Source organism: Phyllobates terribilis, unplaced genomic scaffold (assembly GCF_046119375.1).
Source record: "Phyllobates terribilis strain yellow unplaced genomic scaffold, ASM4611937v1 Scaffold_9__5_contigs__length_417890890, whole genome shotgun sequence".
Classification (NCBI taxonomy): Eukaryota; Metazoa; Chordata; class Amphibia; order Anura; family Dendrobatidae; genus Phyllobates; species Phyllobates terribilis.
The window spans coordinates 368,556,615-368,572,051 of record NW_027362769.1 but is presented as its reverse complement, the minus strand read 5'-3'; the positions used below and the strand labels follow the sequence as shown (position 1 = coordinate 368,572,051).

At 41.3% G+C, this 15,437-nt stretch overlaps 1 protein-coding gene across 7 annotated transcripts in view; it reads left to right on the top strand.

Annotated features, from left to right (window-relative positions):
• LOC141162277 (ankyrin repeat and fibronectin type-III domain-containing protein 1-like) overlaps positions 1 to 15,437 on the top strand; it is a 305,183-nt gene that overhangs the window by 152,251 nt on the left and 137,495 nt on the right. For all 7 annotated transcript variants that reach the window (XM_073648215.1, XM_073648218.1, XM_073648216.1 and 4 more), the window contains one exon: positions 1,299 to 1,339. In XM_073648215.1, coding sequence (XP_073504316.1) covers positions 1,299 to 1,339 — 41 coding nt within the window. The remainder of the gene's footprint in view (positions 1 to 1,298; positions 1,340 to 15,437) is intronic.

Sequence of the window (15,437 nt, the reverse complement as noted above, 5' to 3'; positions counted from 1 at the left end):
ACTTCAACTGGATGTGTGTCCTCGGACACACATCCAGTTGAAGTTTCTGCTGGCATTGGTGAACTGCTCACCTGTACGGGCCTGGTTGTGACCTCTGCAACCGCGATCGTTACACCTCTGCCAAGTCTCGTCTTCTTCCTCGCTTGACTTGACTAAAAATGTTTCTGGTGCTTTTGGAACCGGCCGTTCTCCTGTATGTGCTGAAGATGGATTGTTTGGATAATAATAATAATCTTTTTATTTATATAGCGCCAACATATTCTGCAGCGCTTTACAATTCAGACAATTTACAGACATTATCGGCACTGTCCCCATTGGGGCTCACAATGTACATTCCTTATCAGTATGTCTTTGGAGTGTGGGAGGAAACCAGAGAACCTGGAGGAGACCCATGCAAACACGGAGAGAACATACAAACTCCTTGCAGATGTCGTCCTTGGTGGGATTTGAAACCAGAACCTCAGTGCTGCAAGGCTGCAATGCTAACCACTGAGCCACCGTGCTGCCCTTGGATACTGTAAAGTCCACTTCTTCCTTGAAACTCCTTTCCTAATGGGCGACACCATGCAGAAATAGCAATTGGTAGTGTGATAGGTTGGTTCTCTCCATATTACTGGGACTGCAAAAAACATAGATTGCCTCTTCCCATGCAACCACCAGGTAAGATGTGATGCACATCTATGGCAGCATATGTGCGGAGCTCAACTCTTGTCCTGATCTCCTATTCTGCAGCCAAAATACAGGTTGTAGGCTTTCCTTATCATAGTAGTCAAGTTTCACCTTTGTGACGCAAAAGTTATTTTTCCGCATATATAGCAAAAACTATCTGCTTTCATAATGCAAGAATAAGGCATATCTGAAAAAACATAGAAACGTCAATATGCTAAGAAATCCTAAAACTGTATACCTTACACAGAAAAAGTTACCACCTATCGAAAGGCTAGGGGATGACTTATTGATTGCTGGGGGCCGTCCATTGGGACCCCCACTGATCCCCCTGAGAACTGAGCTCTGCAGAGCCCCTCTGAATAAGGTGGTGGTCGAGCATGCCCACTTCTTCTCTATTCATTCTTTATGGGACTGCCGGAGATAGCGGAGTACCATGTTATCAGAGGGCCCCTCGTAATGCCAAATACACGGCATGTTGGGGTCAGCTTGGTGGGAGTAGTGGGTATAATTTCACTCTAATAATGTTGGGAACCATTAAGTTAATCCTTTCTCAAGTTAGGAATGTATGTGGAATTTCCTCCTCATCCTACATGCAAACCATATCTAAAAGGGTCTTTCTTGTCTTACAGAGTCTGGGGTCAGCGGACCGGAAAGAATTTCAAACTCCAAGGTAAGAACTCCTTCCTTGTCATTTATTTGTTACTACAGCCTATTGTATAGGAATTAATACCGCAGGAAAGCGTAAATGCTGCATAGTGACAGCGGGTAGTCATGGCGTGTCTATACAGAGAATATAATAACCTGCTATATAATCTACATCAGCATGAAGAAAAAAAGTGTAATTGTAGCATGAAAACAAACTATTTTGTGTAAGCAGATTATAGACTGAATAGAAAAACCAGCTGTACGTTTTCCATAGGACGGTATAGTGCAGCGGTCTTTGTATTTATGGCTGGATCAAGTAGCACAATTACAGCAATAGTCCTTTTCAAATGTCCATAATGTGATCAAATAAAAGCAGTATGCAGTGCCTAAATAATACCGCTATACAATGCCCAAATAATAGTCATACACTGGTTAAATAATGCTGCCATACAGTGCTTTAAATAATACCGCTATACAGTGTCCAAATAGTCATACAGTTCTTAAGTAATGCTGCCATACAGTGCTTAAATAATACCGCTATACAGTGCTCAAATAATAAGCACTTTATGACTTAGTAATGCTGCCATACAGTGCCTAAATAATACTGCTATACAGTGCCGAAATAATAGTCATACAGTGCTTAAATAATACCACTATGCCGTGCCCAAATAATAAGCACTGTGTGACTAAGTAATGCTGCTATACAGTGCCTAAATAATAGTCATACAGTGCTTAAGTAATACTGTGTGGTAAAGCGACTTGCTCGGCTCTCCAGAGGCAGACACAGGACACACGGTTTGGGTAAACTTCGTGCGAGTTTATTGTGTAGCATAAACTCCAGCAGCGTCCCATAAAAAAAAACAGTCCCTCTCGGGGTTAAAGGGAAAACAAAAAATTAAGTATAAGAGTCCTTTAGCCAGTGAGGCTTTGCCCGCTCCAGGTAGCACAGTGAAGTCTCAGCAACACCAGTCCTCCAGTGTTGCTCTCTGGCTTCAGCCCAGCATAGCCTGGAGACTTCACTCTCCAGACCACCCACTACAGAGAGGAAAAATAGTGACTGAGCATTTAAACCTTGCTCAGCCACACCCTGAGGGGAGGTAGTGTGAATGGCTTCCCAACCTCTTTGCTATTCACAAAAAAACACACCCTTTAAGTGAGTTAACCCCCAGCATATAACATGCTGGCAGAAATTTTGTAGGTTTCAGTTCACACAGGCTAGCAATTTGAGTGACACATACCTCCCCTCATATATCACACCAGTGACTCTGTCACAACTGCCATACAGTGATTAAATAATACTGCTATACAGTGCCCAAATAATAGTCATACAGTGCTGAAGTAATACTGCCATACAGTGATTAAATAATACCACTATGTACAGTCCATATAATAGTCATAAAATGCTTAAATAATATTGCCATATAGTACCCAAATAATACTGCCAATCAGTGCTCAAATAAAACCACCATATAATGATTAAATAATGCTGTAATACAGTGCTTAAATAATACCACTATACAGAGTCCAAATAATAGAGGTATAGTGCCATACAATGCTTAAATCATGCAGTGTCTAAATAATACCGCCACAAAGTGCTTAAATAATACCACTATAGAGTGCCCTAATAATACAGCCATAAATTGTTCAGCACCATGGAATCGATGGTGCTATATAAATAAATAATAATAATAATAAATTGCTCAGATAACACCACCATACAGTGCTTAAATAGTACGGTTGCCAAATAATACAGTAATGAATTAATACGGCCATAAACTGCCCAAATAACTGTTTAGTGCTCTACAATGCCAGAATAACAACGCTCAGGTCTAGGATTTCAAGAGAAGCGGTAGTTTTACCCTTATTTTTGGAAGGTGGCCGAGGCGTCTCATTGGTCTTTGTCCCTTTTGTCCTTCCCATAACTGAACTGCATTAGTTACAATGTATTCATTGCAGACAAGCTGATCAGTGTGTATTTCCTGGGTTTATTGCTTGCACCAATGTTTGACCCAGAATTACACGCAGAGGTGATGAACGGCAAGTAGGAATTTAAAGAGTTTTTTTTCATATGATAAAAATGATTCTTTAAAGCTCTTGGACCAGTTAAAAAGAAAATAAATGACTTGTTACTCGTCCTCCTTGATCCACCACCAGTCCCATTCCAGTGCTTCCAAGTCTCCTCTGGAAATAGCCGGAAGGGCCTACTTAGGCTGAGCAGACATTGCCGGCCATTTATGAGGACGGGACGGAGAAGCACAGGCCACTAGGGACCATAGAAGCACTGGAACAGTGCCTGCTGGGGATAGATGCGGGTGAGTATAATGTCTTTAATAATTTTTAACCATTTTGAGCTAATTTTAAGAATAATTTTCATTGACCGGAAGATCCCTTCAAGTAGCCGTGATCAGAAATTTCTCTGATCCTGGCTGCCGCAGCGAAAGCCAAGGTGTCAGTCACAGCAACATATTGGTGCATATTCAGATTAGTAGACTACAATTAGACATAGAACTGTCTGATAGCTCTGACGTGTCGCTCCGGGTATATCCTGCTATGTGCAAAAAATGTGGCAAAATGAATGTGCCGCTTATGTATCTCCTGGACTCTGATGCTCAGGAATTGGGAAAGTTGGTCCATGGTAATAAGCAGCAGCAGTTTAATCTGCCGGCACCTGTTCACTGCCACGGCTGGGGAATATTTTAGACCTCTATGTAAACCAGCTGTTTCTGCTGGTGCTCTTCTTGTGTGTGAACGCGGGTCTCCTGCGGTCTGCAGCTCTGTGCATATTACAGCACAGAAGTGAACCTGTTTGGACAATTTTACTAATGAAACTAGCGGTATAACTGTATAAATCCCAGTACAACAATGAAAGTGATACCTGCCTTGTACTAATTTGATGTGCGGGTGTTGAGAAATCAAGATAAGCTTCAAAGCTTGATTTCTCAGCACAAGAGCTCGATTGCTCAACACTGGCACATCAGCTTACTAAAGACAGTCACGTATCATTTTTATGGATAGACTGGGACTTATATAGCCTTACCACTAGCTTTAGTAGTAAAATTGTCCTGACAGATTCCCTTTACTATAAGTGTGGGATTTCTGGTTCATAAATGGAATAACACAGTGTAGACTGACACCCTGATATAATAGCAGAAAGAGAGTGCCATCTGTTATGAGCATGGTAGTTTTGACTGTACATGTTACAGACAGGTTTGGACTGGCCCACCAGAGAACCGGAGAATCCTCCGATGGGCCCTGACTTCTCCTTCCTGAGAGTTTATAGTGCAAACCTTGCAGCTGCTATGGGGCTCTTAAGTGGGTGAGAACCTGGAACCACCATCTGGATTTCACATTGTCGGGACTAGGTTTGGACTGGCCCACCAGAGAACTGGAGAATACTCCGGTGGACCCTGACTTCTCCTTCAGGAGAGTTTATAGTGCAAACCTTGCAGCTGCTATGAGGCTCTTAAGTGGGTGAGAACATGGAACCTTGATCTAGATTTCACATTGTCAGGACTAGGTTTGGACTGGTCCACCAGAGAACTGGAGAATCCTCCGATGGGCCCTGACTTCTCCTTCCGGAGAGTTTATAGTGCAAACCTTGCAACTGCTATGGGGCTCTTAAGTGGGTGAGAACCTGGAGCCACCATCTGGATTTCACATTGTTGGGACTACTCTTGGACTGGCCCACCAGAGAACCGGAGAATCCTCCAATGGGCCCTGACTTCTCTTTCAGAAGAGTTTATAGTGCAAACCTTGCAGCAGCTATGGGGCTCTTAAGTGGGTGAGAACCTGGAGCCTTGATCTGGATTTCACATTGTTGGGACTAGGTTTGGACTGGCCCACCAGAGAACTGGAGAATACTCCGGTGGACCCTGACTTCTCTTTCAGGAGAGTTTATAGTGCAAACCTTGTAGCTGCTATGGGGCTCTTAAGTGGGGGAGAACCTGAAGCCACCATCTGGATTTCAACAGTATTTTAACAATCAAGCGATAACCGATCGAATCAGCAAGAAGAGTCGAATCCTGGCATTGTGTATCTTACGGCTTGGTTTTGTATAGATGAAAGGTGGGCCCTCCGAATCGAGTCCTCTGGTGGGCCCAATGTTCTTCAGTCTGACACTTGTTACAGACTATTCTCATGACCATTATCTGCCTGTAATGCAGCTTCCATATTTCGTCTTCATTTCCCGTATATGCCTATGCTGCTGTAAACTCAGGTCATGAGAAACTGGGCAGTGTGCCCTTAATGCCACCTATGTACTAGTCTAAAGCTAGCTTCAGCTTGCTCCCCCTAGTGGTTGTCTTGGCTACACACATTTTTGGCAATTAGAAGAGGGACCCTTTTACAATCCAGGATGTAAGATGATAAATCTGCTGCCTTTATGTACCGGCAATGCGATACGTGACCCCAAGCTTCCTCATTCTTCCTTTGCGCTCATATTTCTCCCCCCCAGCGGATCACAATATAATACAGGCTGGATAATCTCTGTGTCCTAGCAGCAAGAAAACCCGGAGTCGTGAGTGCGGCTGTCAGCTGTACCAGCAATAATAGGGGATGGAGTTATAGGATTTCACGCCATGTTGTGCTGTATTATGATGCCGCACAGGTTGTCAGAAAGGAAACCTGAGTGTGAGCAGATCGTTCGCTCATCTATATAATTATATCGCTGCAGTGTAAGACCACGTTCACACTAAAATAAGGGTCAGAAGGGGCGCACGACTGAATGGGAAGAAGCTTTCTTTTTATATTAAAAATGTGACTTCAGACCACAATGCGACATATGTCCATTTCCTCCTGATTTTTAGGTCTTTATAGTGCTTTTTTACTGATACAGAGCTCTAAATCCCCTGCAGAGACATAGATGCATGATAAAATTGCAATTACCGACAGCCACCACTAGAGGGAGCTCACTGCATACTGTGCAATTATTGAGTTCAATGTATCAACTGTATGCGGTGAGATTCTTGACTCCCTCTAGTGGTGGCTGCTGGCAGTCAGAATGTGAAAATTTCATATTTTTGTCTGTCTGTTCAGGGACTGGGGGGAAAAAATAAGGTAAAAAATATGTTGCACCCTGATTTTAAAGATATTTCCCATTAAATACTTGTATCACATCATAGATGATAAATAATTGAGTGTCCAGACATTGGGAGTCACAAAATCACATTTGTGAGTGGAGTTTTAGGGCATATTTGTAACCATCACTACATTCACTGTCGATGAAGGTATCTCCATTCACACAGGGGACACAGGGACCTCCTTTCTTTTAAATACTAGGGGGTCTCTGTGGTCAGATTCCTCTCCACAATCATTTAATTATATCACCTAGGAAAGGTTATAAATACAGTACAGACCAAAAGTTTGGACACACCTTCTCATTTAAAGTTTTTTCTGTATTTTCATGACTATGAAAATTGTACATTCACACTGAAGGCATCAAAACTATGAATTAACACATGTGGAATTATATACTTAACAAAAAAGTGTGAAACAACTGAAAATATGTCTTATATTCTAGGTTCTTCAAAGTAGCCACCTTTTGCTTTGATGACTGCTTTGCACACTCTTGGCATTCTCTTGATGAGCTTCAAGAGGTAGTCACCAGAAATGGTTTTCACTTCACAGGTGTGCCCTCTCAGGTTTAATAAGTGGGATTTCTTGCCTTATAAATGGGGTTGGGACCATCAGTTGTGTTGTGCAGAAGTCTGGTGGATACACAGCTGATAGTCCTACTGAATAGACTGTTAGAATTTGTATTATGGCAAGAAAAAAAGCAGCTAAGTAAAGAAAAATGAGTGGCCATCATTACTTTAAGAAATGAAGGTCAGTCAGTCCGAAAAATTGGACAAACTTTGAATGTGTCCCCAAGTGCAGTTGCAAAAACCATCAAGCGCTACAAAAAAACTGGCTCACATGAGGACCGCCCCAGGAAAGGAAGACCAAGAGTCACCTCTGCTTCTGAGGATAAGTTTATCCGAGTCACCAGCCTCAGAAATCGCAGGTTAACAGCAGCTCAGATGAGAGACCAGGTCAATGCTACACAGAGTTCTAGCAGCAGACACATCTCTTCAACAACTGTTAAGAGGAGACTTTGTGCAGCAGGCCTTCATGGTAAAATAGCTGCTAGGAAACCACTGCTAAGGACAGGCAACAAGCAGAAGAGACTTGTTTGGGCTAAAGAACACAAGGAATGGACATTAGACCAGTGGAAATCTGTGCTTTGGTTTGATGAGTCCAAATTTGAGATCTTTGGTTCCAACCACCGTGTCTTTGTGCGACGCAGAAAAGGTGAATGGATGGACTCTACATGCCTGGTTCCCACCGTGAAGCATGGAGGAGGAGGTGTGATGGTGTGGGGGTGCTTTGCTGGTGACACTGTTGGGGATTTATTCAAAATTGAAGGCATAGTGAACCAGCATGGCTACCACAGCATCTTGCAGCGGCATGCTATTCCATCTGGTTTGCGTTTAGTTGGACCATCATTTATTTTTCAACAGGACAATGACCCCAAACACACCTCCAGGCTGTGTAAGGGCTATTTGACCAAAAGGGAGAGTGATGGGGTGCTACGCCAGATGACCTGGCCTCCACAGTCACCAGACCTGAACCCAATCGAGATGGTTTGGGGTGAGCTCGACCGCAGAGTGAAGGCAAAAGGGCCAACAAGTGCTAAGCATCTCTGGGAACTCCTTCAAGATTGTTGGAAGACCATTTCCGGTGACTACCTCTTGAAGCTCATCAAGAGAATGCCAAGAGTGTGCAAAGCAGTCATCAAAGCAAAAGGTGGCTACTTTGAAGAACCTAGAATATAAGACATATTTTCAGTTGTTTCACACTTTTTGTTAAGTATATAATTCCACATGTGTTAATTCATAGTTTTGATGCCTTCAGTGTGAATGTACAATTTTCATAGTCATGAAAATACAGAAAAATCTTTAAATGAGAAGGTGTGTCCAAACTTTTGGTCTGTACTGTATATATGAGGAAATACTTTCCAATTCACCATAAAAAAAAATTTCCACTAAAAGTGAATTGGACTAACCTGCAATACCAGACACAGCCTCTAAATATAGAGTGGCGCTGTTTATAAAAAAAAATATATATATATAGAAAAAACAATATTCACCAAAATGTCTTAGCACCTGTTGTAATTAAGTGGAAGCCCGCGCTATACTCATCTTTTAGCATTTAGAAGATGGGAAATATATTAATAATAAGCAGCAGATCTCAGGGGGTTCGGTGACTGTACGGCGTATTTTACTGTTACTTCTTCAGTATGGGAAATATGAATGAATTAAATTGCAAATGTGGCTCCCTGCTAGGAAAAAGGTTCCTTATCGTACAGAAAATCTTCAGCTGTCATGTGCGGGGACAGACGTGGTGTCCTCTGAGATCAGCCTGGAGGGGAGAGGAGACGCATTAGAATAGAAATGTATATATACAATGCCATAACTTTAAAACCACCTAACAGATATTTTGAGTTGGTGCGCCCCCCGTGGATCAGACGGGTATTTTCGACCACATCCCACAGATGATCGTCCCATTCAGATATGGGGAATTTGGAGACAATTCATCACCTTAAAGGGGTTTTCCAGGCTTATGATACTATTACTCTATTCTTAGGATAGGTCACCAATATCAGATCTGTGGCGCTCCGGCACCCGCAGCAGTCAGCTGTGTTCAGCTCCGGTGGCGGCCGGATGTAAGCAGCAGTTCCTCTTGTTGCATAGTGGCCGTTCCCGGTACTGCAGCTCAACTCTTATTGAAGTGAATAGGAGCTAAGCTGCAGTACCAGCTACTGCCACTACACAATTCCAGCTGATTGGTGGTTGTGCCGAGTGTCCGACCCCCATCAATCTGCTACTAATGACCCATCAATATAGTAAAGTATAGTAAAAACCCCTTTTAAGCCTTTTCTGCAGTGTGGCAGGGGGCATGATCCTACTGAAAGTATGCCTTATTTTATTACTTTATGCCTTTCTATGTCATATTCAAAAATAATTTTACTTAGCTGGACAACCCCTTTAAGTGATGTTCCATAGATGATTTTTCCTGATTGAGATGGTGTTTTTTTTTCTATAGCCTCTATGTATTCATATAGCAAATTGCAGGGTTAGCGTCAGCTTGGCATCATCTCCTTTTTGGCTCCTTTATGAGCTATAAAAAGACTTTCATGAGTCACCACGCGTTTGGTGGTACACAGACTGCTAATAGTTTGTGTTTAGTAATGACGCTTTTCTTTATTGTATCCATGGCTCATTCCTACCGATCATCTCCTGCTCACTGATCACATTGTGTGCGGACACTGTGTGCAGTATTGTAACCCCCTGTGCACAGCACACACTGACCGAGCACCGCACCTCTACAGGTGTCTGCTATCTATCATCTATCTATCATCTACCTATCTATCTCTGTCCTGCTATCTATATCTATATTTCTATCTATCTCTCTATCTACTATCTATCTATTTATCTATATCTATCTATCTCTATTATTTCTCTATTATCTATCTATCTCTATCCTTCTATCATCTCTATATCTATCTACTATCTCTCTATCTATTATCTCTATCTATATATCTATCTATCTATATATATATATATATATATTATTTATCTATCTCTATCCTTCTATCTCTCTATTATCTCTCTATGTTTGTCTTCTATCTATCTATTTATTATCTCTCTATCTTTCTATCTCTATCCTTCTTCTCTCTATTATCTATCTATCTCTATCCTTCTATCTTTCTATCTCTCTATTATCTATCTCTATCCTTCTATCTATTATCTTTCTATCTCTATCTCTATCCTTCTTCTCTCTATCTTTCTATCTCTCTATTATCTATCGATCTCTATCCTTCTGTCTCTCTATTATCTTTCTATCTCTATCCTTCTTCTCTCTATCTTTCTATCTCTCTATTATCTATCTATCTATATCCTTCTATCTCTCTATTATCTCTCTATCTCGGTCTTCTATCTATCTATTATCTCTCTATCTTTCTATCTCTCTATCTCTATCCTTCTATCTCTCTATCTTTCTATCTCTCTATTATCTATCTATCTCTATCCTTCTATCTCTCTATTATCTTTCTATCTCTATCCTTCTATCTCTCTATCTATCTTTCTATCTCTCTATTATCTTTCTATCTCTATCCTTCTATCTCTCTATTATCCATCTCTATCCTTCTATCTATTATCTTTCTATCTCTCTATCTCTATCCTTCTTCTCTCTATCTTTCTATCTCTCTATTATCTATCTATCTCTATCCTTCTATCTCTCTATTATCTTTCTATCTCTATCCTTCTATCTATCTTTCTATCTCTCTATTATCTTTCTATCTCTATCCTTCTATCTCTCTATTATCCATCTCTATCCTTCTATCTATTATCTTTCTATCTCTCTATCTCTATCCTTCTTCTCTCTATCTTTCTATCTTTCTATTATCTATATATCTCTATCCTTCTATCTCTCTATTATCTCTATCTATTATCTCTCTATCCTTCTATCTCTCTATTATCTTTCTATCTCTCTATCTCTATCCTTCTATCTCTCTATCCTTCTATCTCTCTATTATCTCTCTATCTCTATGCTTCTATCTCTCTATTATCTCTCTATCTCATTATCTATCTATTATCTCTCTATCTTTCTATCTCTCTATCTCTATCCTTCTTCTCTCTATCTTTCTATCTCTCTATTATCTATCTATCTCTATCCTTCTATCTCTCTATCCTTCTATCTCTCTATTATCTTTCTATCTCTATCCTTCTATCTCTCTATCTATCTTTCTATCTCTCTATTATCTATATATCTCTATCCTTCTATCTCTCTTTCTATCTCTATCCTTCTATCTATTATCTTTCTATCTCTATCTCTATCCTTCTTCTCTCTATCTTTCTATCTCTCTATTATCTATCGATCTCTATCCTTCTATCTCTCTATTATCTTTCTATCTCTATCCTTCTATCTCTCTATCTTTCTATCTCTCTATTATCTATCTATCTCTATCCTTCTATCTCTCTGTTATCTCTCTATCTCTGTCTTCTATCTATCTTTCTATCTCTCTATCTCTATCCTTCTATCTCTCTATCTATTTTTCTATCTCTCTATTATCTATCTATCTCTATCCTTCTATCTCTCTATTATCCATCTCTATCCTTCTATCTATTATCTTTCTATCTCTCTATCTCTATCCTTCTTCTCTCTATCTTTCTATCTCTCTATTATCTATCTATCTCTATCCTTCTATCTCTCTATTATCTTTCTATCTCTATCCTTCTATCTCTCTATCTATCTTTCTATCTCTCTATTATCTCTATCTATTATCTCTATCTTTCTATCTCTCTATCTCTATCCTTCTATCTCTCTATCTTTCTATCTCTCTATTATCTATCTATCTATCTCTCTATTATCTATCTATCTATCCTTCTATCTCTCTATTATCTTTCTATCTCTCTATCTCTATCCTTCTTCTCTCTATCCTTCTATCTCTCTATTATCTTTCTATCTCTATCCTTCTATCTCTCTATCTTTCTATCTCTCTATTATCTATCTATCTCTATCCTTCTATCTCTCTATTATCTCTCTATCTCTATGCTTCTATCTCTCTATTATCTCTCTATCTCATTATCTATCTATTATCTCTCTATCTTTCTATCTCTCTATCTCTATCCTTCTTCTCTCTATCTTTCTATCTCTCTATTATCTATCTATCTCTATCCTTCTATCTCTCTATCTTTCTATCTCTCTATTATCTATCTATCTCTATCCTTCTATCTCTCTATCTTTCTATCTCTCTATTATCTATCTCTATCCTTCTATCTCTCTATTATCTCTCTATCTGTCTTCTATCTATCTATTATCTCTCTATCTTTCTATCTCTCTATCTCTATCCTTCGATCTCTCTATCTCTCTATAATTTCAGCATTACACACAGTGCAGTGTGACGGAGCGGAGATGGATAGTTCTGTAGATTGCGGCTGCTTTTCTTTCATGCACTAGATCTCGGTGATTAGAGTATCTTTCCTCCTTTCCAGCTAGCGCAGGGTCTGCAGTGTCTGTACTGCGCTCACAATGCTGTTGGACGTCAGCCCTGTTTCTTTCCCCTGATTTGTGGTCTAACCACAGGAATGAAAGCTCCATTCTGCTGCAGCGCCTCCTGTAGACCTCACGCCCTTTGTCCTGGCTTCTCTCTGTTCCCGCAATCACCCTGTTGCTACCCTACCAAAATGGTCCCTACAACTGCAGGGCATGGAAGGACTCATTTCTTAGTGTAATTGTCTGGTGTGACGTCACATCCACAAAACCATGCCATGATTGTCACTTATGGCCTTAAGATGTGATATCTCAGACCGGCTTGTATGTCTCAATATCCGGCAAAGGGGTTTTAAGAAATTCACTTGGATTTTGTAAAATGCCCTTAAAGGGGATGTGTCACTTGCCATAAATATGTAATTTTTCTACCTGGTGTAAATCTCGCTGTTCTCCTGAATCAGGCGATGTTTTTCTTTTGTTGCTGCGCCTCTCTGTTCCTGAGATATGGCCCCCTCTTCCCTGCATATCAATCTAGGCTTTTTATCTAAGTGGGAGTGGTCATTGACTTCTCTGTGGACGTCATCTTCAGGAACACCACGCCCATTTGGCTATAAAGTCTAAAATTACGTACAAGGAAGAGGAGCCATATCTCAGCAATGGAGAGGCACAGGAACAAAATAAAAACATCGCCGGATTCAGGAGAACAGCGGCATTTATACAGGGTAAAAAAAAATTACATATTTATTTCAAGTGACACATTCTCTTTAAAGGAGTTGTCCAGTGGACAAAAATAATTTTAAAAGAACTGTTAAAATTGAATAATATTCACCTCACCAATCCCCCACAGCTCCCATTCCCATTCCTAAGCTTACCTGGTTCCCAGCGGTCTCATCATATGGAACTCCTCTCGACTCACTGAAAATGGTAGCAAATGCCCCTATCTATGGTGTCCAGAAGCCGTCATATAGCATATAGACAGGGATTGTCTCGTTGTACCTTTAACACGTCTAATATGTTTTAGAACTGTCACAATTTTTATGCTCTTTATCTTGCTATCTTGATGGAGTAGTTCTTCATCGTGAGCACTCTTTCAGCGCTATAGGTACTGGAGCTTTCTTTCTTTCACTTTGATCCCTTACTGACATGCATATCACAGTTTCATACCACTTCTAAATAATCCAATGGTAATACAGTACTTTGGAGCTTTACATACTACTGTGTGATACTCTATGACCCTGTTTGTTAATTTAATGTATTTTGTGTAATGTTTGAAAAAAAATACTGTATGGGCACGGTGGTAATTTTCCCATGAAAAAAATGACCTCAGTTTACATGACAAATGACTGGGGAAGGAAAAGACCCATTATAAGTCAATGGCTTAGATATGACCAGGGCTATGGTGAGGGGCCGGCTACCACTGTCCTGCTCTGCTGAGGTATAGGCGGACGTCACCACATAGGTCCCACCATGTTAACGTGCGCAAGTGCCAATCTGTAATGGTGTATTTCCAGCAACTGAAAACCTATTACCAGCGATGACCTTCTGGTATTTTGGCGGGTTTCAGTATTAGGTATGTGTGGCTTTTCTTCCTCATAAAAGGTAGTAGGGACTGAAAAACTGCATTTGTGCAAACAAATCGATGTAAAAGCCTCTGTACAGGTAATGAGAAGCTTCATGTGAATCGGATATGTAAGGACCTGGAACTTTGACGGAAGTATATGGACCTCATATGAAAGTACATGAAATTTGTATGGGAGTACAGGGAACTTTTGTGTAAGTGCAGGGAGCTTGTCCTGGAGTGCAGGGAGTTCAGGGTACATGTGAGTGCAGGGAGTTCTGGGAACTTGTGCGGGAGTTCTGGGAACTTGTGCGGGAGTTCTGGGCGACTTATGCGGGAGTTCTGGGCGACTTATGCGGGAGTTCTGGGCGACTTATGCAGAGTTCTGGGCGACTTATGCGGGAGTTCTGGGCGACTTATGCGGGAGTTCTGGGCGACTTATGCGGGAGTTCTGGGCGACTTATGCGGGAGTTCTGGGCGACTTATGCGGGAGTTCTGGGCGACTTATGCGGGAGTTCTGGGCGACTTATGCGGGAGTTCTGGGCGACTTATGCAGAGTTCTGGGCGACTTATGCGGGAGTTCTGGGCGACTTATGCAGAGTTCTGGGCGACTTATGCGGGAGTTCTGGGCGACTTATGCGGGAGTTCTGGGCGACTTATGCGGGAGTTCTGGGCAACTTATGCGGGAGTTCTGGGCGACTTATGCGGGAGTTCTGGGCGACTTATGCGGGAGTTCTGGGCGACTTATGCGGGAGTTCTGGGCGACTTATGCGGAGTTCTGGGCGACTTATGCGGAGTTCTGGGAACTCTTACTGAAGTAATTTATGACAGGGAACGTCTGGGTATCACACCCCTTATCTCTGTATACTTACTATGTCTCTGCGGGGCTGAGCCGTACATCAGCCATATTCTGCTTAGTAAACACTGTAGTATACACGTTCTCCGTACATTAGGCTTTTATTTCAATTTCATGCAAAACATACTTTTACTAATCCTCTCGATACTTAGACCTCTCTATGGCCATTCATTTGCATGGCGTTACCCAGAGTCCTCCGCTGCTGTTGTGGAATTATGTGGTAAGTCAGTTTCTTGGAGCCGTGTGTGAATGCGCTCATAAGTGTTCTCTATCATTAATGCACAAGAGAATAGAGCCCTCTATTCATACACCCGGCAAAGAAAGAGGGCACTTCTACCACTATTTACAGCCACCTTGTATAGAACAGACATTATACCATGCTGAAGGACGCGGGAGGTACACCGGCCCCCCAGGGCTGGATTCGGAGCCTGAGCTGATGGAAAAATAATATGTTAATTACTTGGGAAAGTGGCATTAAAAACAAAAAAATCTGTCTTGGCATGGGCTGGTGATAAATGTCAGGATTCAGATGCTGGTGGAGGAAAATATTTCTCAGCAGTTTTCAGCGAGCCTTACACCGAGGGACCGGACTGAATAGGATTTAACCCTCTTTATATATTCAGTCTTCACCATGAGGTCCGTGTGAACCCCCAAAAGAGAGTTATCATCCTCTGCGTG